Source organism: Malurus melanocephalus, unplaced genomic scaffold (genome assembly GCF_030028575.1).
Source record: "Malurus melanocephalus ecotype Western Australia unplaced genomic scaffold, MMel_1.1 scaffold_1, whole genome shotgun sequence".
Lineage (NCBI taxonomy): Eukaryota > Metazoa > Chordata > Aves > Passeriformes > Maluridae > Malurus > Malurus melanocephalus.
Genome location: NW_026623233.1, coordinates 8,938,248 through 8,964,614, shown reverse-complemented (window position 1 = coordinate 8,964,614; position 26,367 = coordinate 8,938,248). Strand labels below are relative to the sequence as shown.

The 26,367-nt window shown below is 38.5% G+C and overlaps 1 protein-coding gene across 3 annotated transcripts; it reads right to left on the bottom strand.

The window, feature by feature from the left end:
- Positions 1-246: 246 nt before the first annotated feature.
- On the bottom strand, positions 247-24,857 carry UPF3A (UPF3A regulator of nonsense mediated mRNA decay). 3 transcript variants are annotated; one of them, XM_057363749.1, is made up of 10 exons: positions 24,556-24,857; positions 22,194-22,300; positions 13,883-13,989; positions 11,827-11,925; positions 11,629-11,739; positions 8,110-8,165; positions 7,859-8,017; positions 5,851-6,011; positions 4,479-4,773; positions 1,304-1,540 (listed from the first exon to the last, which is right to left on the bottom strand). In XM_057363749.1, exons 1-10 carry the CDS (start codon positions 24,817-24,819, stop codon positions 1,367-1,369), a joined length of 1,533 nt encoding a protein of 510 aa, XP_057219732.1. In that variant the 5' UTR covers positions 24,820-24,857; the 3' UTR covers positions 1,304-1,366. The 3 variants fall into 3 exon arrangements, with proteins under 3 accessions (XP_057219714.1, XP_057219732.1, XP_057219724.1); XM_057363731.1 differs by lacking the exon at positions 24,556-24,857 and having other exon boundaries at positions 247-1,540; positions 4,699-4,773; positions 22,194-23,754; XM_057363741.1 differs by lacking the exon at positions 24,556-24,857 and having other exon boundaries at positions 1,406-1,540; positions 4,535-4,773; positions 22,194-23,754.
- Between the last annotated feature and the right edge of the window lie 1,510 nt (positions 24,858-26,367).

Sequence of the window (26,367 nt, the reverse complement as noted above, 5' to 3'; positions counted from 1 at the left end):
TTTTCAGAGTAATAGGTGAAAAAATTGCACAACATCACATTTCAAAATCRTAGTCAAAATCTTTTTTGCTTTTATTGTATTTAATGCTTAAWATCTGGTAAAATACAATAAATCATCTTCCAGTCTAGGACAATTAGATGTTATGCTTGATAATAAAAATGTTCAGAGAGGATGTAAAAATAAATTAATATCTTACTATTTAACTTCAGTGACAAAGCAGGTCTCCGTTTTAGACAAATAAGAAATTTGCAGCCATGAAAGATAAATGAACAWATCCTGCCCTTTCATAAACACTTGGCTGTCATTGAAACAAACAGAAAATACACACACACATACACATATATGTATGTGTATATGTGCCAGCCTTAGAGGGCAGAATTTGGCCTAGATCTTACAAAATGGTGGTTTGCAATTGACATTCATGTGTGTTTAATTTTTTAACAAATAAAACAGCAGAATGTTGATGTATCTTACATTTTCCAAATCCTGTTACTGCAACTTACATGAAACATTAGCATATAAAAAGTCATCACTGTACAACYACTTTTTTCCCCAAAAGTCAGTGTCAGAACAATAAAAACTAGCTAATTCATTAAAGCTAGATTTATTGTTAATGTGCTGACGTTTGCATTAGCTGTCTTCTGTTTTAAGCACGAGGAATCTATTAAAACATAARAGGCAAAAGAGGCTCAGAAAATGACCAACTCTCCAACAACATACTTGTAGCTTTACTAACACTTATCAGATGCTATGGTTAGTTTAATACCAACGTAAACACAACGAGGTACCAGATACCAATGGACATTTCTCACAACTGTGCAAACTGTGGGCCTCATCCTGCAAACACCACTGGCTCCAGAGCTTCCTCCCAGGGCTGCTCCAGCTGCAATTCCCTGCAGCAGCTGCTACTGTGGCCATTTGCAGGAAGGGGTCCTGTGACCCTCATGTCATGCACCAAATACATGTAAAGTGCCTCAGATTTCAAACTGATGTAAACTTACATTTCATTTATTTAGACTCAAAAAGATGAAATAGCCCCTGTAAAGTCTTATATAAATATTCCCTTAAAATTGTTAGAGGTCTTCTATTTCAAGATAAATCTAATAAAATACTTGAACTGCTTTTAAATTAGGCAAAGAGCGTTTGTGCTGTTTTTTGTAAAAAAGCAACAATATTCCTTTGCTGTGAGATATTTTATACACCTCCAGTCACTCTTCCCTTTATTTCACAGAGAGTAAGAGGCAGAGCTATTATAATTTTGTTGATATAATTGCCTGTGGAGTTTTGAAACAGCCCAATGGATTTTTTGTGATGACACTGAATCTTACATTCATTCCTTTTCACAAGTCTTTTCCCCCAGATTGTTTTATTCTGCTTCTTCAGTCTTTTCAGAACCAGCTCCAGCTGAATTATCTGCCTCATACTTTTTCTCAAGAGCATCTTCAAAGGATTTCCCAGTGCAGTCATAGGTTTTACTTGTAGGTCCCATATGTGTTCGKATGCGAGCTCCTGGCTGGTATAACTGCATGGCTGGACGATCCTAGAAGGAAGGAGATGTGGTTAACACTCTGAGAAACCCATGTGGGATACATGTGGGATTTTAAAGTTTTGAATCTATATGAAGAAAGTAGATTTTGTGTTAAATTACTTCAAATTACATTTCATAAGAACCAGGGAAAAAAAATGGAGTGTAATGAAAATTGACTGGGTATTCAATATCTAGTATTCAATATATGTTGTTTATAACACTATTCTTGGGAGCCAACATTTTGAATAAATGAAGAATGCTGTAAAAATTAAAGATCCTATGATACATTTGACATAAACAAGGAGAAATGCTGCAGACAATTATCAAACATAGTATTATGAATAGAACAAAAAAAAATGTTGCTACCTTCACTAACATCAGCTGAGAAGAACAATAGCCTGTGCACTTGCAACTCTGCAGATGAATAACAAATATTACACATAAGTATAAAAATCCAAGACAAACCAGAGAACAGCTTAGCAAGCAGCAGCTAGAAAATTATCCTCAACTGATCMTCAATCATTACATGAATTTAAACATGAGATGCACATTTGAATTATACACATCAAAATAAAATTGCAGTTACTGCTCCATTTCATCTTGCCTTCCATACTGAGTATGAGARGAGGGGAATTTATGCACTGACAATAAACAAAGTAAGTACAATTTGAGCATGTGCAGGCTCTGCGAGCGACCCAATCATACACACGCTGCTCTGATCAYGAGAAAATGGAAGAAGGAGCCCATTTGCAAGGAAAAGACATCTCAAAGCTGCAAAGGGTGATGCTCTGTAGCTCTTGAGAGCTCCCTCTATTCTTGAAATTTCAATCAACACTGATAAGAAACTCTGCCTAAGAAGACTTTTCCTAACATTTTACTCTCACACAATATTTTGAAGCAACTGAAAGCTCACCAAAACCTAAGCTTTTTGGTCAAAGYCTTTTGTTTAGTTTAGCAAACAATTAGCAGCCTACTTTAAGACAGTGGCAGAGGACTGAAATTGTTCTACATCAAATTATACTAATTCTCATAATTTTAAGTAATTCTGGACTTCTGTTCTTTCATTCTTTTTTATTGTTCCCAATATGCATTTCCCCTTTTCCTTCACCTTTTTGATCTACTTGTCTTTTTTTGATCCACTTTTTTTCTTTTTCTCTTTAGACCAGATGTCAAGATTTACTACTGAGCCTCATGACTAGATCATTCTAGTCAGTGCATTTCTAGTTAGTGCTTTGCAGTGTGGTATGAAATGTGTAACACACCTTTCTATATCCCAAACAGCTACATAAAAGTAGAACCCCTGACAAGCAGTGCCCATTAGAAAGTTTATGATAAAGGGTCCTAAAAACTTTTCCTACCACAGCCTCTGTACCCTACAGTTTGCATGAAGGCTAACATAGCACCACTTACACTGGAAATTCCCCATTTTCTAATGAATTCTTACAAACTTCAGAAAGAGGATCTATCTCTTACTAAAAATTTGTGTTGACATTGTCAATTCTATACCTATGCTGTAAAACTCATTCCCTAATCTCCCCTATGCGACAAATACTCTAAGGAAAAAGTCATCACACTGCAAAATGCCTTACTGATGGTTCTTATTTTTTTAGGGAACAAATCTAGCATTTCAGTTCCAAGTGTGGACCAATCCAGAGACTCAGCCAGCTACCAGAAGTTTAACACAAAYAAAAATTTGCCAAATTTTTTAACACAAATAAAATTTTGCCAGTTGCCAAAAGGCCCCTAAAACCTGCCATCCATTTCCAAGGTTGGAGATTAATTTGACGGATTCCAAGAAGAGCATGGTAAGCATGAGGAAAATTATTTTTCCCATTTTCCTGTTTCTCAACTAGCCATTTTTTTGACTGTTGTACAGCTTGAGCCATGGATGAGGAAAGCAGCTAATGAGTWAAGGCAGATAAATCTCATCCATCCTTCCCAGCTGACCTCTGCATAAACAAAAAGCAGGGCACACCAGACTTTCTGTGTTTGCAAAACGTGACTTCCTCAACATGCAGTGAGTCCACCTGGATTTGTTCCCTGCACACTCTATGCAGACTCACTCTGCATGTGACCAGTTTATTCTCGTCAGCCTTAGCCCACAGTACAGATCAGTCACTTGGTTTGAAAGAAGAGTTTCACAGGCAGAATAAATTTCTATGTTAACAGTGTTTTGGTCATCTTTTGTGGAAATTCTAGGATCACAAGAGAGGGAGAATGGGGCTGACAAGGAGTGCCGCATCCTGAAAAGACTCCAGCACATCTGTGAAATCAGCCAGCCTGAGAAAAACGATACCCATATCTCTGGGAGACAATAAGGGGCAGCTCTACTGCACACCCTGATACAGGCCCTGCTTATACTGGTTTTACATCTGCTCTTTCCCTGACAACAGCTATGAGGATAAATTTATCCTGATGAAATGACAGCCTTTTCATACTGGCAGGTATGCAATACTGAAGAATCCACACATTCACACTCTCTGAATTAGCTATTTATTTAAGTCCTTATTGTTGTCCTTATCCTTAGCTCTACCAAGGGGTGCATGGAAGATCCATAATATAATTACTTTGTGAGAGTAAAGTGAAAGTATATTTTTAAAATACTAAGATGCCACAGTTTTTAAATTTCATTACAGATCAGAAGTGAAACAAATTTTAATAGGCTGATGCAAGGCTTCCAAGAATAGTGTTCTTAAAATGATAGGGTTGAAATGAAGACAGAAAGTCTTCTATATACTGTGAATATGAATAAGCCCAGACGTGTAACCTTRACTTACATTAACTGCTGTTGTCTTTTGACAACAACCCAGAAAGAAGTCTGGATTTTACTAAAAATGAGATAAAGAATTTTTGCAAAAAAACATCTTTATGCTGAGTTTGCAGAAGTTAAAACCTGTGACCTTGAAGCATATTTAACTAATGAAAGATTATCCTRAATGAATAAAAGAACCTTATTTCTTATGCGCTCCTTTTTGGATGCCATGTCATCACACTTGTCCTCTTTACCCAGTTTGTCTACTGCCTCCACAGTGAAGCTGTAGTTGTAGTTCCCTTTCTTTCCTCTGTCTTGGTTGTATCCTTTCCCCCATTTCAGCTCTTCTTCATTCCTTCTCATGAACTTGTCAAATTCATAGTGAGTTCTATGYTTTCTGCCATCATCCAATCGATACCTTTGTCTTTCAGGTTCTTTTTCTCGAAATCTTCTCTCCAAATCTCTTTGGTCTTTGTCACTATCATTTTGTGATCTATGAGTATGTATAAAAAGAAAGAAAATCCAAACAATTAACAGGAAAAAGGAGATCCAGAAGGATACAAGACAAAGGCTTCCTTTGACTTCAGCAGTGTGTAGGTAAGTTATATGGCAAGGTTGTTTTATTCTTATTTAAAAGGGGTTATATGCTGAATGTCTCACCCATGTATGTCCAGCCCTTCACCATACATTCAGTTCAGAATAGCAAACAAAGCTTTGTAAAGCTTGTGTCAACTGCTGTGGAAGGCCCATTCTTCTCCTTCACCTTTTTTCCTTCTGAGATCCTACCAATAGTACTCCAATACCTTTCACTTAAACACATGCTGCACTATTAGYTCTTGTGGCCTGCTGTTGAGGTGAATCATATGTATAAGCATTCCCTTGAAAAGGAAAGTTCAGGATCTGATAGATAGATACACTTTTACTGGTATTTGCTTGTGATGGGACACACATGCCAAAGGACAAGAAAGAGAACCAACTGCTGAAAGTACTTGTAAGACATTTCCAGGCTACAGCAGTAATAGAACTGAGCCTCTTGTTCCTACTGTTGCAAATGTAACACAAAAGGCCATAGGAGACAGATACATCCTTTTTGCATTTGTCTGTCACAAGGCTTTCATTCACACCTTCACTCTTTTACCATTGTCCCACTTATCAAACACATTTATGTGTTTATTGCAGCCAGCCCAAGKGTGAAGGAAAAGTATGGCATAATAGCCAATTTAGTCATAATAGCCAACAATGAAGGAAGCCCTTACCCGAGCTCTTGATGGGGAACAGGTGAAATAACAACAAAACTCTGAATGGCTTGACTTTTCCTGAAGAAATCCTTCCAATCTGGGATTTCATAGCATTTCACCAATAAAAAATTGCATTCACCAACTCTGCCACCAGGTCAGTAAATTGTTACAGAACAACTTTTACCAAAACAACAGGAAAAGATTTGTTCACATACAGGATGAAATTGGTTCTTTGGTGACAGAACATCTTGTCAATGCACCACTGATATTTAAGCCTTGGGATGAAAGCATTTAGCATCTAAATTAAAGACTAAAAGATAAATACTACTTACTTTTCCTTAAGTTCTTTTAGTGAACTGTCCAAGGATTTGGATTTTATACTCCCAGATCCWGGTGATTTATCCCATTTGTTTTCCTCAATGTCAGCTTCTTCACCTTTTTCTTTGTGCTTTTCGCTGGCCAGCTCATCTCCTTTTTCAGGTTTCTTGAGAAGCTAAGAGATATTTGTTTATATTATGATGCAAAATTATTTTCCTCCATTGTACAGACATTTTTTAACAAGTATTAAATATATCAGCAACCAGCAAAGATTGGAGATACCTTATTTACATGCTAGGAATATATTTTACAAAATACGAAATTTAAAGTGATTTAGAAAGGGCAGTTTACTTTTGATTAGGAGTGACAGTCATTACCAGGCATTCCACTGCAAACTTTCAAATATGCTGAGAATACTGGAGAAAGGACTTACCTATTCATCTCAAAGCACTTACCTACTCTTCTCTCCTGAGTTTTAACTATAAAGACATTATTATGGTCTATGGTTTCTTAGAAATCATGTAACAGACCTCAGTGTCATTGCCCGTAAAATAAGAAGCAGAACCTCTACAATACTACAAAGAGAGCAGGATTAATACTTCATTYCTTGAAATATTATGTATAAAATATGTGTCACATGAATTACCTGGGATAGACAGGCATGTAGAAATAGGTGCTTAGTATATCCTGACACAAATATGGTCTGAGGAAGAACTTATGATATTAGCAGAAAAAAGTCATTACATTTTCACCTTGAAGACTAGGAATTTCAAGGAGTCTGTTCCTTTCATAGCTTGAACAGTGTATAGAATTACAAGAATAATCTATACAGAAGGACCAACTGTCTTAAGTTATTACCCTGACATATCAGCTCTAGGCAGAACATCTTAGTCTTTTAATTTCATCAGTTTTTCTGAAATGAGCAAAGGTTGTTCTTCTCCAACATTTAAAACTTCTGTAATGTTTATCTCCGGTAATATTTTCCTTTTCTTTCAGAGACAGAACTAGCTTTCAAGGTCATATCACCACAGATATGTCATAAATACTGGGGCACTTTGGACAATCAATTTTGGGTAATACATTTTAGGGATTAAGTCCCTTCTCTTCTGAACTTCTAAGGTATTTTTTTCTCTGCCCAGATATGAAAAATATGTAATTCAGCTTCTGAATTTATTATTTTTATACTGTCAGGTGAAGAAGACTGTTTTCCAAGAAGAAAAGAAGAAAGATGTCTGGTTCTGTGGCTTCTCAATGCCACTAGATTTGAGTCAAATTTGTGTGTTCTTGCTCTACACAACAGCTTCTTATACTCAACTTCCTCTTCAAAACAGCCTATACAGCCTTTCCAATACCAAAAAATTTAGTTCAGATGAATAGTTTTATCTATGTCACCTGATACAAATAAGATAGTTTTATATGGTCTGACTTCATAGCACAAGATACACCCTCCTAAAGTCATTAAAATCTGTATAAGGCAATGCAACCTGAAATTAGCAAGATTGCTATAACTTGGCTACAACATATAATTAAAATACATCAGTTCTGAGCATAACATGTGTCTCTGCACACATGGCCAAGTGAAGATTTGCATGATGGGAAGTGTTAAAGCCATGTTTCACAGAAACACAAAATTACAGAATGAGTTAGAAGAGACTCACGAGGATCATTGAGTCCAGCTCTTAAGAGAATAGCCCATATGGGGACCCAGCCCACAATAATCTTCCAACAGGCTGGCACAGAACAATTTGGTTTTGTCAGGTAATGCTGGCAAGAATGCAACAGAGTTGTATATAGATATCCGAGCTACCTGCTGGAATTGCACCAGCACATCATGGTAGGTAAGGCCATCAGTCACACTTCAAACAACACTTGGTGAAAGCCCTACATCACTATCCCTTCCAGTCAAAACTGGTTTGGTGTTTCCACATTGTGCTGTTGTATACTAAATAAACATTGAGATACCAAAGAACTTCTAGATAACTTCAAAAGAAGAATAATTTTTTTTTTATTGATCTCAGTTACCTTGATCCTTATTTCTTTTTCAGATATTTTCTTTTGCTTCTCCACTTCTTTTCTTTTACGTCTTTCTTCTTCTCGGCGCTTCCTTTTCTCTTCCTCCCGCAAACGCTTTTTCTCCAATTCTCTCCGCCTTCGTTCTTCTCTTTTCTCTTCTCGTATTCTCTGAAGAGTTCAATAATGATTAATTGTAAATTGTCCAACTGAAAACCACATGAAACATAAATGTGGAACTTCAGGCAAAAGTCTGAACGTACCTGCTTTTCTAATTTTCTATTTTTAATATATTCCAAAAGGGGTGTTGTTCTTCTAGCTAAAACACAAAAAATTTGTGATATAGTGTTCAACTCCTAAAATGTACTCATTTATTTACTTTAATATTAACCCCCTTTTTCTAGCTTTATCAGAAAGGGAGCTAAATAATTGATAAACCTATTTGTTTCATGTATTTTTGAAGGTATTCCCATCACTCTGCTTCAGAAACACTTYGTTGCTTTTTTGCTGTTAGCATTAGAAGCAACAAAAAAAAGTTGCATGATTATTTGATGTTTAATTAAAGATCATATCTTTTCAGTTCAAGAGAATGGCTTTTCTCTCTTGCTCATTAAATGGTTATTTCACCAAAAAAGAAACGTGTTCCGAATCTATTCCTACTTTTTACTTTTGTACATCAAAGCCTAGCTATATTGCTGTTCCTATACAGCCCCCATTACTGTAATCTCAAATAGCACTTTTCAATMCCAGATTTCAAAGTAAATCAGGAAGGAAGCATTTTCAGTCTCATATAACATTTCCATTTACCTGACATTTGGCATTCATCTTTCCATGGGAAAACAAGAGGAATAGGAGATAAGYAGTTTGTCCCAGGTTACATAGGAAATTATCAGCAGATTCAATAAAACTCTGGCTTCTTAAATTACTAATAAAAGGTCTCATCTACTGGATCACAAAGTCATTCTTATGTTACACATYTGTCTTCACACTCTGAAATCAAGTCACCTGCCTGAACCATCCCCAAATTCTACAAAAACTGGGAAAACATAATCAAATTCATTATCATGTTCTTTATCAAATTCTTTATTAATGACCCTCAGTACTGAATTCAGACTTCAAATCAACTTGTACGTACAGCTGTGAGTAGTTAAAACAAATTTTGTCAGTTTTAGATGTCCCAGAATAGAAAATGTTTACTACTTGAAACTGCTTTACAGTTACGTATAGGATTTCCCTCAAACAAGAGAAAAATATTCACTATTGAAATGCATAATTTGAAAGAAAAAGAAAAAAGGGAAGAATTAAAAAAAATTTTCAACAAATTTGAAATGACATAGCCAAAATCTTGACACAATTCATATCCCAAAAACATTTAAGTCTTTTTCCATTGAAAGTTGGATTATGCTGGGGGCAACCCATTCATTAATAACAAAACTTTGTTACACAGTTATGAATGGGAAGGCTGACAGGATTCATCATTTACTTTTAGCAGATATCAATGGTAGGATGCAACAACCAATAAAGGTTGTTGATTTACTATTTTCCTCCCTCTATYCCTAGATTTTCCATGCCCTCCCATCCTCTCCACCAGCCCATATTTTTTGATAAGTTTTAGGTCCCCAGTGCCCTCCCTTCCAGTCCCTCAAATCTGAGTTCTGCCCCTCTCTCCTCCTTCCTAAGTACCCCCATCTGAGCAGGGGTTGTCTCTGGGCACCTTTATATGCCAAAAGAGATCACAAATTGTAACTGGAAGGGGAAAGGATAAGCTGCACTGAGAGTCCAGAACTTGACCGTAATCATGAATAAGGCTATAGTGAAAAAGGTTTAATGAAAAATTAAAGCTTGAAGCTCAAGGGAGAGAGGCAGTGTGATGAGTACTATCAAAAGAGGAGGGAAAAACCCAATGTTTATCAAATTTGACTCTTACTTCTTTTATTTATGGGTCTTTCCACAAATAAAAATCTGAGAGCATTTTCTTAAAATGCCTAAGGAACTTCCTTGAAACGAAAATGAATTACTAAATGAAAAGCTGTGGCAGCAAAACTTTACATTTTATCTTGCTCTCTACAAAGAAAAAAGGCCTTATCTTCATCTTTCTAGAAAGAAAATCTCTTTTATATCTCTATCACATGGAAACTGATCAGCTGACGCATCTGGCATGATGCATAAACATATTGGTTTGCAGTAACTCTACATGGAGAAATGCTGAGCATGTGAGGCTCAATTCTGTCAGCAAAGCCTTGGGCACATCCTTTGCTGACACCAATAGGAGTAACGCCTTTGAAACTGGACACAAAGCTAACTAAACCTTTGCATAATTTTGCTATAAGCATGCTACATGCTGAAGAAATCTTTGGTTTTGTATTGATAGCAATGGCCACAGCTTTGAATAGCATGTAAAATAAAGGAACTAGTTTGATTTCCTCTGATTTAACAGAAACAGAGCCTTAGAAGTCTTAATGTAAAGCTGCTTCCAGTCAAAACTGTTACTCAGAAATCTACAACTCCCAAGATTAAAAATTTTCACTGATAGAATATTTTTAACCTAATACATATTGAAATTGTAAATTTACAAAACCTTTGGTAAATTGCAAACTTACTAAAATTTTACTACCTTTACTCTGCTGTCAAATACCACAGAAGATTTGGGGTAAATAAAAATTATTGGGTGACTTCCCCATCAAAAACAGCAACAAACAAGTTTTACTGATAACAGAGTTATCTAACTGTCCATTTCAATTTCCTCTAAATTGTTATAGTTACAAATCTCTCCAGTCAACTCTCAAACAGCAGTAACAAGTGACAGGAAAGAGGAAATGGACTCAAGATGCAACAGAGCAAGTTTATACTGAATACAAGGAAAAATTTCTTCATGAAAGACTGTCAAGCACTGGAACAGGCTGCCCAGGGAAATGGTATAGTCACTGGCCCTGGACATAGTTAAACAGTGTGCAGTTGTGGCATTTGGGGTATGGTTTAGTGGTGAACTTGGCATGGTTTGGTTAATGGTTGCACTTGATGTTCTTAAACAGCAAGTTTCCAACCTAAATAATTCTAATCAAAAGTAGCTACTTTTACTCTGTAAAGAAATAACTTTACTCAGCACATACTGACAAATGTGCTGAATTCAGGCAAAGTGAAGTTTTAGCAGCATCATAAAAGTAACTTGCAAAGGTAATATTTTTCTTTTTCCTACTTAATTGTCACACCTAGGAAAAGACTAATTGTTCTGCATGTTATCACTTTAAGACACAGCACATCAATATTCCATGTCACCCTAAAAGCTGCATACCAGCAATGAAGATTTCAGTGTTGACCTTACTCATAATTCCCCCCAGGACTGTGGAAGTCATGCTGCATGCATACAGAAAACAAGGTGTTGCCTTACTTTCGGAGTTTTTCCAGAATCTTGACCGTGAGAACAGAGAGAGATCATTTCATGTTTCTTAACAAAAGTAGCTAATATCAGGGATCAGTTGTTAAGTATTCAGCTATATTTTAAAAAGAAATCCTCCATCTATTAATTCATCTCTAAGCATTCAGAATTATTAAGGACTTATTTCTGAAGCCAGTGTGCATGCAAAAGTTCAAGTGAAGCCAAGTGATAATATGCATAGAGACTTAAGAGTTTTACTTCTATTACTTGGCTAGATAATAAATACTTAACTGTGGTAATATAAATCTGTTAGACTGAACATGTCAACTTCTGCAGGTAGTATAATAAAGACATAAAAGTAAGATATTGAATATTCTCAATAATAAGAAAAATCAAGAAAACCGACCAATGAGTTCCCTTGTTTTGGCCTCAATCTCTCCCAAAAGAATCTCAGGATTGGCACAGATCTTCTCCTCATCAGCACAATAACTCTCTAAAAATCTCCTATATTCTGGATCTGTGAAGAAAAATTTTTGAATTGTGTTAACACTTTGCAGAACATAACAGAAATTTTCCAGTGTGATACAAAAAAAAAATCATTCACCATCTTCAATGCTCCCGGCTTTGGCATCTTTCTTCTTCAGCTTCTTTTTTGAAATCTTCTGGAATGGAGCAAATTCAACCACTGCAGGATACTCCAAACCTTAAAAGAAAGCAATCCTTAATTTTTTGAGGGGGAGAAACATTCTTTACTTTCAAGTAAGATTTTTTTAAACTCTTGCACATGTGTTGGGCAGTCCTACTTGAAAACAAAAGTAAATGTTTCTACAATTCACACCTAAACTTCTAATGAAAAGTTACATGCAGAGGTACTTCAAATAAAAAAAATTGCATTTTATTAGGATATGCTGACTGTAAAAATGTGCATGACTACTGTTGCATAATAGAATTCTTGCATTATTATTTATAGTTCCCATTTAATTATTCACAGACATTGACTAGAATAATCGACCCCAAAATCTCAGTCTGACAAGTGATTAAGTACTACTGCAGTGGAAATCAATCTGAAACTGTTGAGTTGCTTTTCTAAAGCTTTTTTGCCTAAAAGCTTAAAAATAAATAAATGCTGGGTAATATGCAATAAACAACATAGTATCTCCTTTCAGAACCATAACTGTAAAACTCAGCACATAGAATTGTGTGAAATTTTTTGTCTGCTTACAATGGACTATGCAACTCCTGCCTGTGTTTAGTGGCAGGGATTCTTTGCTCTGAATTGTGCCTAAAGCACTGGCTTCCTCTTTGGACTGGAGTCGGAACTGTGTGTGAATTTTGAATTTTACTTGGTTTGCACCTGCAGCAGGTTTGAGATTACACTTCCTCAAATCCACTGAAAACTTGTCTTCAATCTGCTAGAACATTTTTTAACCTTACTGAACCTGCTATTCCTTGTTTCAGTTTTAGCCTCATAATGCAATGCCACTACAAGTATCACCAGAGGGCATTTCTGAACAAACCTTGTGCTCTTTCTTTGCACAAGCATTCACACCAAACTGGCCATCTGTGTCCATGCTCAGTTTCACAATGTACAGAGTACTCTAGATTCAGTCCAGCATAATACTGACAAATGTGCTGAATTCAGGCAAAGTGAAGTTTTAGCAGCATCATAAAAGTAACTTCTTTCTAGTTTTTAATCTTAAAACATCCAGATTTTAAAATTTGGGAAACACATACTGCTAGGAATTTGTTGTTCTTCATCTTTAAAAAAACTCATCCAAATCTGAGGGATATTAGAAGCAAATAAAACATCTCAGGTAGGAAATGCTGAAGAGCAATTCATTAGTTTGACAGCATCTTTAAGGATCAGTTTCTAGTAAGAGTAGGCAAGACTACTTTTCACAGGACCTCTCCCAAACCGAGTGTACAGAATGACTATACAAGAGATCCATAAATCTATGTCTATTTCATATAACTTATGCAATGTTTTACAGAAAGTATGACTGAATGAGACAAGGGACTGCAAAAGTTCTACTAAACCACCTCTTATTGAAGGCAACTTCATATTCCTGCAGGAGACCCGGAATAATCCACACCTACATTACAGACTTTTTCCTTACTGTTGAGCAAACTTTTGCAGACTGAACATTTTAAAACTGGCAATCAATTTTGCCACTCTTTTTCTTGGAACTCAACTCGGGATGTCTGCAAAGGCCCTAAAAATTCAAGCTCTACATGTCTTAAAAGAGTGCAACCAAAATGTTCAAGGTTTCCTTTTGTGTTTTCCAAACAGGAATAAGTGGCACAACTTTATCTCAGAAACACACTGAAGACATAACAATTCATGCTCACAATGTGTTGAGTTACTGTTGTAATGAATTGTGAAGCTTGCATAAGCTAATTTTCTTAGTATGATCTTGATAGTGTTTTGCCTAAAGTACAAGAATGCACATAAAGCATGCACACCACACAGACAAACAAGACAACATGGACAAATATATTCTGCACTTTATTATATTTTAAGTGCTAAATGTTAATGTATTTATAAACTAATTTAAGTGCATAGCAAGAAATAAGAGCACAATTAGCAAAAAGGAAGCAAGGTGATGTTCTAAAATGGTATATGCATATATACACACTTGATATCTTATAAATAATCCAACCTTTACTATCAATGAAGACATAGCCATCAAAGCGATCTCTAAAAAGTAGGATGTCCTCAGGATTTCTAAAATTAATGTATGCTCTTGAGTAGAGATGAGGATAAAGGCTGTAACAAGAAACAATTTTATTTTCTGTTATTTATTAATCTTTTCAGGGCTAGAGAAAACATAAAACCATTTATCACATCGTAATTCTCATCTCCTTTGAGAAACTGCTACCTTAAGCAATCTTTACATTTACATATCTAATGATATATATGACAAAAAGTAACAGAACATCAGAGCTCTGTGTGCAACTGTGAAATTTATTCTGCACTGACACAGCTGTCATTTTGTTTTGTTTCCCTATACTGCAGAGTATATACTTCCAGCTGAGCAGGATCAAAACTTTAATATTTCAGAATTTAAGGGATATGAATAACATCAGTGCCTTTGGGGAACTTCTTGGACATGCTAAGAAAAGTCTTCTGTCACTGAAACAGAAAATGTTAAGTAAAAGACTGCAGTGAAGTGGCAGTTTACAGGCTGTTACTGAACTTGAAGAGATTTCCAGTTAAGTAAGCATAAATAAGCTAATAGTTGGCAATATAATCCAATGAACTACACACAAATTAATAGAGTCCATCTCACATCCATGTGTTATCAATGTACATGCAATGTCTACTTGTGAACAACAGTCACTGTGAAAATCCAAAGCATTTCTAGCAAAAGAAACAGGTATTTAAAATAATTCCAATTCTTCAAGAATTTGTTGGCACAGATCCCACTCCGTGGGTAAACGTTTAATGTGCCTGATAAAAACCTCAGGGCTGGCACTCCACAACCATGATGAAATGGAGGTAATTTAACGAATTAGAACCCGTCAGCTAAGTTATTGTGAGTCACAGCATGTACGTGCTTTAAACTTCTGCAAATCTCATATAAAACAATTTGTTCTAAACTGCCTCAATAATGACTACATGTTACATCAGGTTTTTGAACAAATCTTAACACAAGCCTATATCTTAAAACAGCTATGTTCATAATTCCATTGTCATATATGGCCCACCTTCAGACCAGCTCACCACCAGCACCAGGAGACAACACACACAGCTGCAATTGTATTTCAGTGCCATAGCTCTTTCAAAATTGTACTTCAAAATAATTGAGAAGGAGCAAAATATGGATTGGATCAGAGAATTCATGCATGTGGCAGCTCAAAGGAAGACTGTTCCAAAGTAATTTTTTCTTTTTAAAATATGCATCCATATGGATTCCACTTATGGTGCTAGGAGGAGACCATAAAGAGCAGTGCTGTCAATAACTAATGGTTTTATACACCCTTGTGTTTGATCCTGTAGACAGAAGAAATGTTAACACGCCTCACCCCCCAACCTAGAGGGCTTTTTCATTTAAATGCTTTGCAAATACCAGCTATGGAGTGTTTCTACAGCTTGAAAAGTATCAACTCTCTATTTCCAAGGAAGAGAGGAAGAGCTATTTTATCCATATACAACCAGTATATTTTGACATTCTAATACGGGAACACCACTGCATGAAATGTAAGTGGGTAACTGCAAAAATGCCTGCTAGGGCATTGCCAGGGCTGAAAGGTGTGATGGGGTGGCTGCAGAGTTACCACCAAGATGCAAAGCAGATACAAGGCAGATTTCCTCTCATCCATTTCAAAGAAGACAAAATTTAACACTTTTCATAATTACACAGAGTTAAAAGGTGTATTTTAAAATGTGTAAGCAAAGGAGGGAATTTTCTTGTGGCAATCTATAGCCATGCTAGAAGCAATGTCTCTGTGCCACCCAATGGCTACAACAGCAAAAAACTCTCAGATAAATGGGACTCCCAGGAAGAAGGAAACTTCCTTTTGTGTCATATAAACAGCACTATTCTTATTTTCATGTGCTTTGCAGTTTAAATAAAATGAGGCCTGACATTTTGATTGCAACTTGAAATGCTGAATATTCACCAGACAAAACCTGGAGTCTCGAGAGAGCATTATTTTTCATCTTAATTATCTGAGACTGAGAAACTGAGCTTCGGTTCCTAGGCTAATAACTACTTCAGTGTTCTTTTTCATCTTCAGTTTTTGTAAAATACCAAAACTTTCTGTAGATTAAAGACTGCTACTTGGACAATGGTCCACTCCTACATTACTGTGGCACTTCTCTGCCTCAATGCACAGCAAGCAGCTCCATCATACAGCTGGATTATTTTTTTCCTAAGTAGTTTTTTCTAAGCTCCTACTTAGAACCTTAAGGCTGGACACATTGTGAAAAAGAACTGAAAATACAAAGACTTGTTCCTTCCTTGTTTCCTTTAGCTGATATATCAATGTCATCTATTTCATCTCCTTTGGCAACATAATCTTTTCCTGGTACACAACATAATTTTTTTCTAGCTGTTTCAGCTTAGTGAAAAAGAGTGAGTATCTTTCAAAACTGAAGAACATTGATTGATTATTAGTAAGGAGAAACTGAGCCTGAAATTTATGAACAGGTATGGAAAACAGAGTTTTAGAATTTACCTTGCAAGTAAGGGGATCCAGTGTTGTTCCTATGTGTTACTAACGTCTTCAAAAATTTCACAGGCATCAGCAGAAACATACAACAATCTAAAAGCACGGTTGTGCACAGCAGGATATTGATGCACACCTCGGCAGAGTGGCACAGAACTGTCCATTATTGTTATCAGGGCAGAAGGTTGCAGAAACGGAGCTGTGACAATGCTCAGCAGTTACAAGTTCCTTCTCTGATGGAGCCACTTCTACAAATAGAGCTGGTTCTCATATGTGAGTTAGCTATCCAAGTGCTTATGGTACCAAACCCACACCATTTCAAATCTTTGTCTTAGACTTCGTACCCAGCAAAGTGCGGAGTGTGCCTAAAAAAGTGTATAAAATTAACATTTTAAATGTGAAGCTAACTAAACTTAGCAAATTTGAAATACTTAGCATTGACCTGCATATATATTACTTTTACTCTAGGTTTCAGACACCTGACTTCCAGCTGCTGCTCCTCACCCTGGATTATATGTTTTTACCTATTCACTGAGACCTCAACAGCAAAGAATGCACAGGGCTTCACAGGGCGACTTTGAGGCAAAGGACCTCTCCTACTCTTGTCTTACTTTTGTACATTTTTTTTAGCAATTACTGTCTAAAATACTGCTTTTGCTCTTCAGGATTTTATCTTCCAGCTTAGTCCTACAGCAGGGCCAGTGAACTCTATGTGTATCCATTTTTTCAAGTAGATTATTAAAGATTTCATTCAGCATTCATCTCATCAGAGAGCTGGTTCCATTTCACCATATGTTTGCTGTCTATAATGCTGCTTTCCATACGCAGGTTTTGGACAGATGCACTGCACATGTTGGCACTTGGAGCAATTGCTATGGAAATAACCCAGATGAGTCTGAGTGTACACATTTATTCATTCCAACACAGTTTTTTCTTTTTCTGCTCTGCATTCAAGGGTATTCAATATTTTAGGGTACATTTATTTCTACAACATTTAGACTATCATCTCTTTAAGCCCTTATTTTCACAGCAACTTTAATAAGAAGCATATTCTAAATGTTTACTTCTTCTACAAAATATCTTTTAACACAATTGTGTAAAAAGACTGATACACAGGAATGCAATTTTAAATATTTACASTCTAAACAGCAGCATGTTAAACTATAATAACAGCAATCTCAGTGAAATAACAGCTTGTGAATCCTGGTGGGTATTTATAAAAATATACATGCTTAAATGCATATAGAGGTCTACAACAAAATTTTGGAAAGTCTAATAACTCCTCCATCCACTCATACAGTAATTGGTAACTCATCATCCACAGACTAAATCCCCTGGCCTTCACCATTGTCATCCTCTGTAGTCATTCATGCAATGGGTGGAACTGGCACAATTCTAAACTAACTTAGTCTTTCTTTTTTACAGCCATAAATGAGCAGTTTGTCTGGCAGAGAAAGCAGAAACACTTGAGTTGTGCCAATCAAAGCCCTTCATATATTTCATCCACAACACAGTAGTGGTGGCTCCCTCAAAGCTCTAAAGGCACTGTGCCTTCAGTGCTGCAGTTCCTGGGTGCATACCTGTATCCTACAGTGTTAATGCTGTTTAGCTACAGTAATCCTGAGCAAAATGTTGTGAAGGGGAGTGCTCTTTGGAAAGCTTTATCACTCTCTGTGATACATTGCAATACAACAATAGCACTGATATTTGAAGAGTTTTCACTTAAGCAAAGCCTGTGTTCAGATTTCTTTCCTTTTATACCTCACAACACTATCAATGATTCCTGGCACTCAGCACTCAGTGCCAGTCCAGAGACATGACCCAAACCCTGCAGGGCCATTTGACCAGCGATTAGTCAAATCTTCAGAATAGACTCAGAAACCTTTACAAGCAGAAAAAGGGAAAAGAGTATCTGGAAAAAAAGAGTTAATATTTGAAGCCTGAGTACAAGACAGGCTGTCAGGAAGGCAGAGTCTTTATTACCATCTATAAATAATGTTTTGTTTTTTGATGTCAATATGTAAGAGAAAATAAATGTAATGCAGTGAATCGGATGAGTCAAAAAAATGAACGAAACACAAGTCACTTTCTGAAATGATTTTACTGAAATTGATGTAACAAAAAATGAAAATTATATTAACCACATGACATTTTAAAAAGTTTTATAGCTTGCCTATAATAGGACATTGTAAACTTAAAGATAACATTTATAATATAAAGATATTATTAAGATTACAAAAAAAGAGAAACTGGAGTTGATACGCATATCTTTATTTTGTCCTCTAGGATGAGATTACCTTGGAAATAAAAATGTAGGAAAAGCTACAGTTAAGACTTCCCTAGTGCCCTTACCAACAGCAACTGATGGAGGATGCCAAGAGAAAGTTTATTAAAAAGGGGAAATGTACAAACACTTCACCCAGTACACAATTTCAAGTACTTGCAGCCTAGGTACTTTTTAATACCAAATTTTTACATTGTGTTCAATAGGTTTTCATAGAGAAGTATTTGTCTAACTGCTCCTGACCCACTTACAACATCCATCATTTGTAGCAAGAATTTCTGACAAGTTCTAGTTTAACGGAGAACTGTGTAAAAAAAAAAGTTTCTACAGAAACCTGAATAAGCTTTTAGAAACTTCTGTGATGTAGTTACACGGGACATTGTTAAACTGAGATACTACAGCCCTTAAGCAAACTTTTCTTTCTGTATCAAAGCATCTATACGCCCCCTTCCCTTTTCAACAGTGATCCTCTTCACTGAGTAGCTTCAAATCCTTCTCACTGGGTGACACGAAATTTCTTTTCATCTTCACATGTTTTTATTATCACTGAATTATCTGGATCGGTTGCCACTATGCACATGGTACAGGATCTAGAAAAAAGCTATCCAGTGAAAGACAGAGAGAACATGCCCACCTTGTCCTGTAGCTTTTTCTCTTAGGTGGAATGACATGAAGACACACACACAGAATTTTCTGAAATCTTGTGAACTGTCGATAGCATGACAGATGATGGCAATTTAATCCTTTACATTCAAAAAGAGTTCTCTGCTGGGTTAAGAGAAGACTGAGACTCAATGTATTAACCTTGTCTCTTAACTTTTACTTCCTGAAAGTTTATTGTATATTCCTGAGCGTGTGACCATGTAAAGAGATGACTCATAAAAAGATATACATGGGTATGTGTCAGCATTTGAACAAAGGGGACAAAGGAGACAAGGTGATCCTGAGCCAGTCAAAAGACAAATAATCTAAAATTATTTATCTAAAAAAAAAATGCAGAACCACAGTGAAATGCCTATTTAAGCTGCATAGTTTGCTGAAAGAAGCTGTAGACACACAAACCTGGCAAAGATAAAACCATTCTGAAAAATTACATATTTTGTATGAAAATATGAAACATTTTTAAAAAAGCAAGACAAAGAAAAAAAGAAGTAAGCATAAAATACTTCAGGCTGAAAAATTCAAACTTAAAATTTCTTTTGAGTTTAAATTTGTGAAGGCAGAAGACAGTAACATGACAAATAACACCATGAGAGGAAAAACACATTATCTTTTATTGGTAACTTGCCATAGATGCAATTAAATGAGTGAACAGCCAGATTTTTGGGTAATCCAAATTTCACCACATAAGAGAAAAAATGAAACTTTATATGCACCACTGTTGTCAGTGCCTTCTCTTTTCTAAACAGGCTGACTCCATAAATTCTTATGTGAACAACTTTCCTGGAAAATTTAAATTGTAGTTTTTTTAACTGTTAATTGGCATTTGTGCATCTGAACACACTGAGAACTGACACTCTTCTTCAAAAATTTTTGGTTTGCCTTTGGTATTTTCCTCTTATCAAACAAACAGCTGGGACAGAAGCCCTAAAGAAGCCCACTTGGAAATAGAGATTACAAAGTTCAGAAAAGCATTGTAAGGTACTACAAAGGCTTCCAGTCAGACTAAGTACTCCTCTTTATTCACTTCACAATCTTTGTGGTCTTAACAGCAAAGCTGAAGCACCTACTATTTTGTTGCTGCAACATCAGACAAAGTGATGTGCAATATGTGCAACTACCTAGGTCAGAAACTTATAATTTCTCTAAAAAATTATTTCTATCTGATTGTGAAATTGACTCTGAGAGAACCCCTAACTTCAAAACTTGGTCAGCAATAAAGATTTGGGATCCCTCTGTAGTCTGTGGAAAGAATCTCATAGCAGTGAAGGGGTGATTCATCACACACTAAGGTATGACAAGATGGATCTTATACTTCAGTTTTTCAGAACATATGAAGGTGAAGCATACATGGTGTTTTGTTTCAGTGGTTAAGYTTCTTCTCTTCTGGAAATTGATTTTTTCAAAAGGGAATTGCATTTTGCCACTGTGATACTGAATAAATTATATAACTATACCAGCAATTCTGTTTTCTTTTAAAACAACCAATATTTCTTCTTTTTATTTTTGCATGAGACAAAAATGAATAAAACTACAGACTATCTGAAAAACTGTATGAAGCACATTAAAAAACATGCAAGTAAACAAAGACATTAAACTCAAATGGAACTCATTAAAACATTCTGTGATTGCTTGTCCCAGACTGAATCTTGCTCACAGCCAACAAAACAGGCTGTAAATGTTTACCAATGAAAGTTATAAGAAATATCAGGATTTCAAACCAAATGAGGCCCTATTAATATAAAAAAAATCCCATTTAAAATCCTTGGTTTAAAAGAAAAGTGCAGGAATGTTGTTGTTTCTGCATATGCAGCCAGCTTTTCCTAAATACCTTATGTAACTCTAGTAGACTGACCTGTTAAGGGATAATGACTCAAAACATGCTTCATTTGTGGAGACACCAAGGAGAGCTTTCAGGTGTGTAAAGACTAAAACTCTGATCTGATAAGACACAAGGTGAATGATGGGCTGTGAGTGAGACAGAGTAGGACCTTGTGGAGATGGACTGTGCCCCTTGTCATGCTAAGTTTTCCTTCCTTGCACAAACCACTGGCTTGTGAGGCTCCCCTTCCTCTCCTGGGGAGTACCGGGACAGTCAAGTGTGACCTGAGTGGTCCATGGCTGCTGATGTGACATAATGGGGCACAACTGACTCAGCTGTGCTGGTGTGATGGGCAACTGTGCCTAAAAGGTGTCCCCTGATCCACATTACAACATCAAGCTCTCTACCCCACAGGAGGTACCTGGTTTATATTCACCTGAAGCTGAGTGAATACAGACCTAATAGATTATGTGTTCCATGGATTTCTCCCCACCACTTCTTCAGGACTTCCCCCCACCTCCTCCCCATGGGTCTGGATCCAAGACTGCAGAGCAATCAAGTCTTCTTGACTTGAAGAAGACTTGGTGAGATCCTCACACTCTTATACTTTGGTTTTCTTTCTTTTCTGCTTCAAACTCTTGTCTTTTCTTCCTCTTTCTTCCGTTTTTTCCACATATGTGTGTCCTTGTGTGATGATGCTGAACTTTTGCATTGCAATGCTTTCATGTTTTTATTACTATAGATTATAACAATCAAAACGGCTCCTATACCTGTTTTCCTTTGCAACCAAATTGTTCTATAACAAACCCTACATTGTTTATTTACAAACACTGATAATTCAGTGTCATTTCACACTAATTTGCCCAAAGGGATCTAGCAACAAGAACCTGGGTTACCCCCACCTTTTGTAGCAAGTCATAACAGTAACCAACAGATATAATAAAAAAGGGGAAAAATATATGATTTTGAACATCCCAAATTCCTTGATTAGGTTTTAAGCACCTGAAAGCCTATAGAAACAGCTCACCCTCACCTGGGATCAGCAGTGCAAAACTCAAAATAATCATGGGCAGGTAGAGGATGCAGCTGTTCCTCCAGTTGCTCCTTGGTTAGACAAGGAGGAAGCCTTCGAATAACCACCTGCATATATAAAAAGAAATGGAGATTTATCTTTGATCTAAATACTGTAGAAACAGATGGCACAAATTCCCAAAATCCATTTCTGCAAGCATTTATAACTGTAGGGTAACTGATAAATTCTGAAGAGCTGGAGTACCACTGCAATTTAACCATTAACAAACTAAAAACCAGATATTGATTACATAAAATTTCAGAAGCATCTCCTCCAAAAATGATTTAAACTAGTTTTCAAGTCTTGTTACAGCAGTATTTTAGTGTAGTAAGCCTCTGAGTCCAGCTGCTACTGGCAGGGGTTTCAGGGCAGCCTCTGAGAGGATGCTAGGGCTGTGCAATGCTGAGTGCAGCCAGTTCCAATAGATTCACCCCAGGGCACATTCTGAGCCCCTCAAGCCGAGATAGTGGTGACTCTGGAAAAGGTATTTTAAGGAAGAACAGGAAAGGCTGCACAGCTGTGGGTGAGAAAGAGGAGTAAGTGGGGGGAAAAGTGTAAGACATGGCCTTGCAGACAACAACAAAAGGAGAAGGAGGGGAGGAGGCGCTCCAAGTGTCRAAGTGGAGAGTCCATTGAAGATCATGGTGAGGCACGCTGTGCCCACACATGCTGTGAAGGACCATGGTGGAGCAGACACCCACCTGCAGCCCTTGGGGGCTCCATGCCAAAGTAGGTGGAGATTCCCAGAAGGGCCCTGCAACCCATGCAGAGGAGCCCACACTGGATCAGTTTTATCCTGAAGGCCTGTAGCCCATGAAGGAGATTCATGCTGCAGCAGGTCATGAGCAACTGCAGCATGAGGTAGGGACACTCCTGCAACACCTCATGAAGGACTGCATCCTGCTGTGTCCCATGTCAGGTCCCCCATGCCAGAGGARGAAAGGAGTGTGAGGAGGAAGGAGCAACAGAGAGGAGCTGTTATGTCCTGTCTACAACCCCCATCCCTCATCTTTCTACAGTGCTTGSGGGCAGAGGAGGTTGAGCCTGGGAATGAAGGGGAAGGTAGGAAGGTGTTTTAGTTGCAATCTTTTTTTCTCACCAGTCTTTTCTATTTTTTTTTAAATTAGGAATTAAGTAAATTAATTATCTCCATGTATCATACTKTATCCTGAGTTAGTAGCTACCCACAAGGACCACTGAAGTCCAACTCCTGGCCCTGCCCCAAGAATCACATCCTGTGCCTGACAGCATTGTCCAAATGCTTCYTGAACTGTCAGGCTTAGTGCTCACCATTTTCCCAGGGAGCCTGTTCCAATGCCCAACCAGTCTCTGGGGGAAGAACCTTTCCCTAATMTACAACCTAAACCTCCCCTGACAGTTYCATGCCATTCCTTAGGGTCCTGCCACTGGTCACCAGAGAGATCAGGGTCTGTCCCTCAATTTCCCTTTGTGAGGAAGCTGTATGAAGCTGCTATGAGGTCCTCCCTCAACTGTGTCAGTTTTCCCTGCGATGACACTTTGTTCTATCATACCTTCTTCTCGAGTCTTGCTAAGGGAAGACTGTGAGAGGAGTTGCCTGGTGGTCTGACAGCCACYCAGAGTCAATTCACCACACTCAGCTAAACTGCCCAATAATAAAGGCTGGAAACTCTGTAGAAACYTCTGGCTGAATGATGCCAGAACACAAAGCAGTAAAATGGCCATCAAGCTTTAGGAAATCTGTTTTAATTTTTGAATATTTTAATATCTTAATTGAACTTCACTGAGCTCTGAATTAAAATGATGTTCAGTGCTTCAGTTTTCCAATTCAAAAAAAGGGGAATAAATCAAATCCCACAGTACTCAAAACTCAAAGTATTGCTAAGGATGAAAGGGGCCTTTGGTTCAACCGCACTTCCAAGGCAGGGTCATTACAGCAGGTGCCACAGGAATATGTCCAGGTGGGTTCTGAACGTCTCCGGCCAGGGAGATTCCACGACATCCCTGGGCAACCTGTTAAAGTCTGCAAGTAAAGACGGGCGGAGAGATGTGCTCTTGCCCTTGACAGAAGCTGCTTTGCTACAGCAATAGGCAGCCTTGACTTCACAGTTAAAGGTGAAATGATTTCCCGCGCTGACGCTGGGGGTCTCCCACTACTCCAGGCAAAGAACACCCTCATTCTGCAGATGAAGAAATACCCGTTATAAACACAGGAATCTCCTGAGGTGAGACTCGGTCTGTGTCCTCACTGCAGCCTCCCTCCCGTCCTCTTCCATCCTCTCCCATCTCCCACCGGAGCCGCCGCCCCCGCCCCGATCCCCGCGCCGCGCTCGCGCCCCCTCACTTTGCTCAGCGCCGTTTTCTTCTCCTCCCGCAGTTTCCCCGGCGCCGGCTGAAGCGGCGGCGGCAGCGGGGACGGCGGGGAAGGCGTCGGCGGCGCGTTCGGCGGAGCGTCCGCGTCGCGGCGCGGCGACTCCTGCCGCAGCGGGGTGTCCATGGGCCGCTGGTCGCGGCTGCCGCCCCGGACCGGCCCCGATCCCGGCCCCAAACCCAAACCCAACCGCAATCCCAACCCCAACCCCAGCCCTGCCTCCCGCTCCGACCGCATGGAGCCGCCGCGCCCACAGCCGCGCGGAAACCTCGCGAGAACTGCCCGAAGGCTGGCGGGATCTCGCGAGGGTCCCCCGGTGGATGTGTGCCGGTCCTCATTGCTCCTGCAGCCCCACAGGGCTCCACTGTGCCCGTGCCAGGAGAACACACTGAAATGTGCCCATTTTCCTCCTCTCACGGCCTCGCCCTAAGCTCACGGGTGCCTTGTTACCCCGGCCCCAGAGCGGCTCGTAGGGCGGGAATGGCACAGACGCCGCGGGGGTGTGTTATGCACCGTCTTWGGATGCAGGGTCTGAGGGGTAACAAATTTCTGGGGAGAAAGCAGTGGGAAAAAGGAAGAAAGGCCGTTACTAATTACTTGCATGAAGCYAGGAGTCTTGTGCCTGCAGGGAGGTTCTGTCATAATGCATTGCCAGCCCCAGCTCCGGTGGCCCGCAGCAGCGAGACCTCTTCAAACGGTGCCTCTGGGCCTTTGTGCCTGCCTTCCTCAGGAACTCTGGTGACAGGACAAGGGGAAATGGGTACCAACTGAGAGAGGGGAAATTTACACTAGATCTTAGCAAGGAACTTAACTCTGAGGGTGGTTAGGCACTAGAACAGGTTGCCCAGGGAGACTGTGGCTGYGCCATCCCTGGCAGTGTTCCAAGCTGGGTTGCACAGGGCAACCTGKCAGGGAGGTGTAGATGCATGATCTTTAAGGTCCTTCCCAAACCATTCTATGATTCCATGATTATTCTAAATGCTGACCCATCAATCAGAACAAAGCTTATTCCGTCTTAGACTGCAATCAACAAATTTTGCAATTTCTACATCCAAAAAATTTCTTGAAATTCCTGTGTGAGTTGGAGTATCTTGGACTACATCTAGAATTGGTGGCAGAGGTAGAACAAGCTCCAAAGTAAGGATAAGTCATAAGCATTTATGGACAGACTTGTCCTTTCTACAGAAACTAGACAGAAGGTGCAAAAAAGCCTGCAGTTTAATTAGAACACACAGGGTCATTGCCAGTCTTCACATCCTGCTGCATTATTGGTCCTCAAACAGCTGTCCACAGCATGAAGGATATACATGATCTGACATGGAATAATAAAAGCAGGTGGCATTGTCTGAGAAAACTGAAATCACAGAATATTCTGAGTTGGAAGGCACCCACAAGGACCATTGAGTCAATTCTTGTTGAGTGGATGCCAAGTAGATGGCCCACAAGGGGATCACRCTTGCACTGCTGGCATTATTAGCACCATCCTCTAACCAACTGAACTAACACATTACTCCTTTTCAAATCTTTCAGGTATCAGTAGCTATAAAGGGACTTTTGGAGCCATTTGCAGCAGAAGTATCTTGTGAGTTTTCACATCTATTCTGAAAACCTTTCAGGCAACAGTCACATCTCCCCACTCAGACAAAACCGATCCTTGGAAGAGAAAGATGAAGTTATGGGACAGAGTAAAAATGTCTCTTTTGGGGGTGTAGTTGTAAGCCACCCAACCTGAACCATCCTGGGCCCTTGTACTCAGCAGCCAAAGCCAAGTGAGGCAACGGCAAT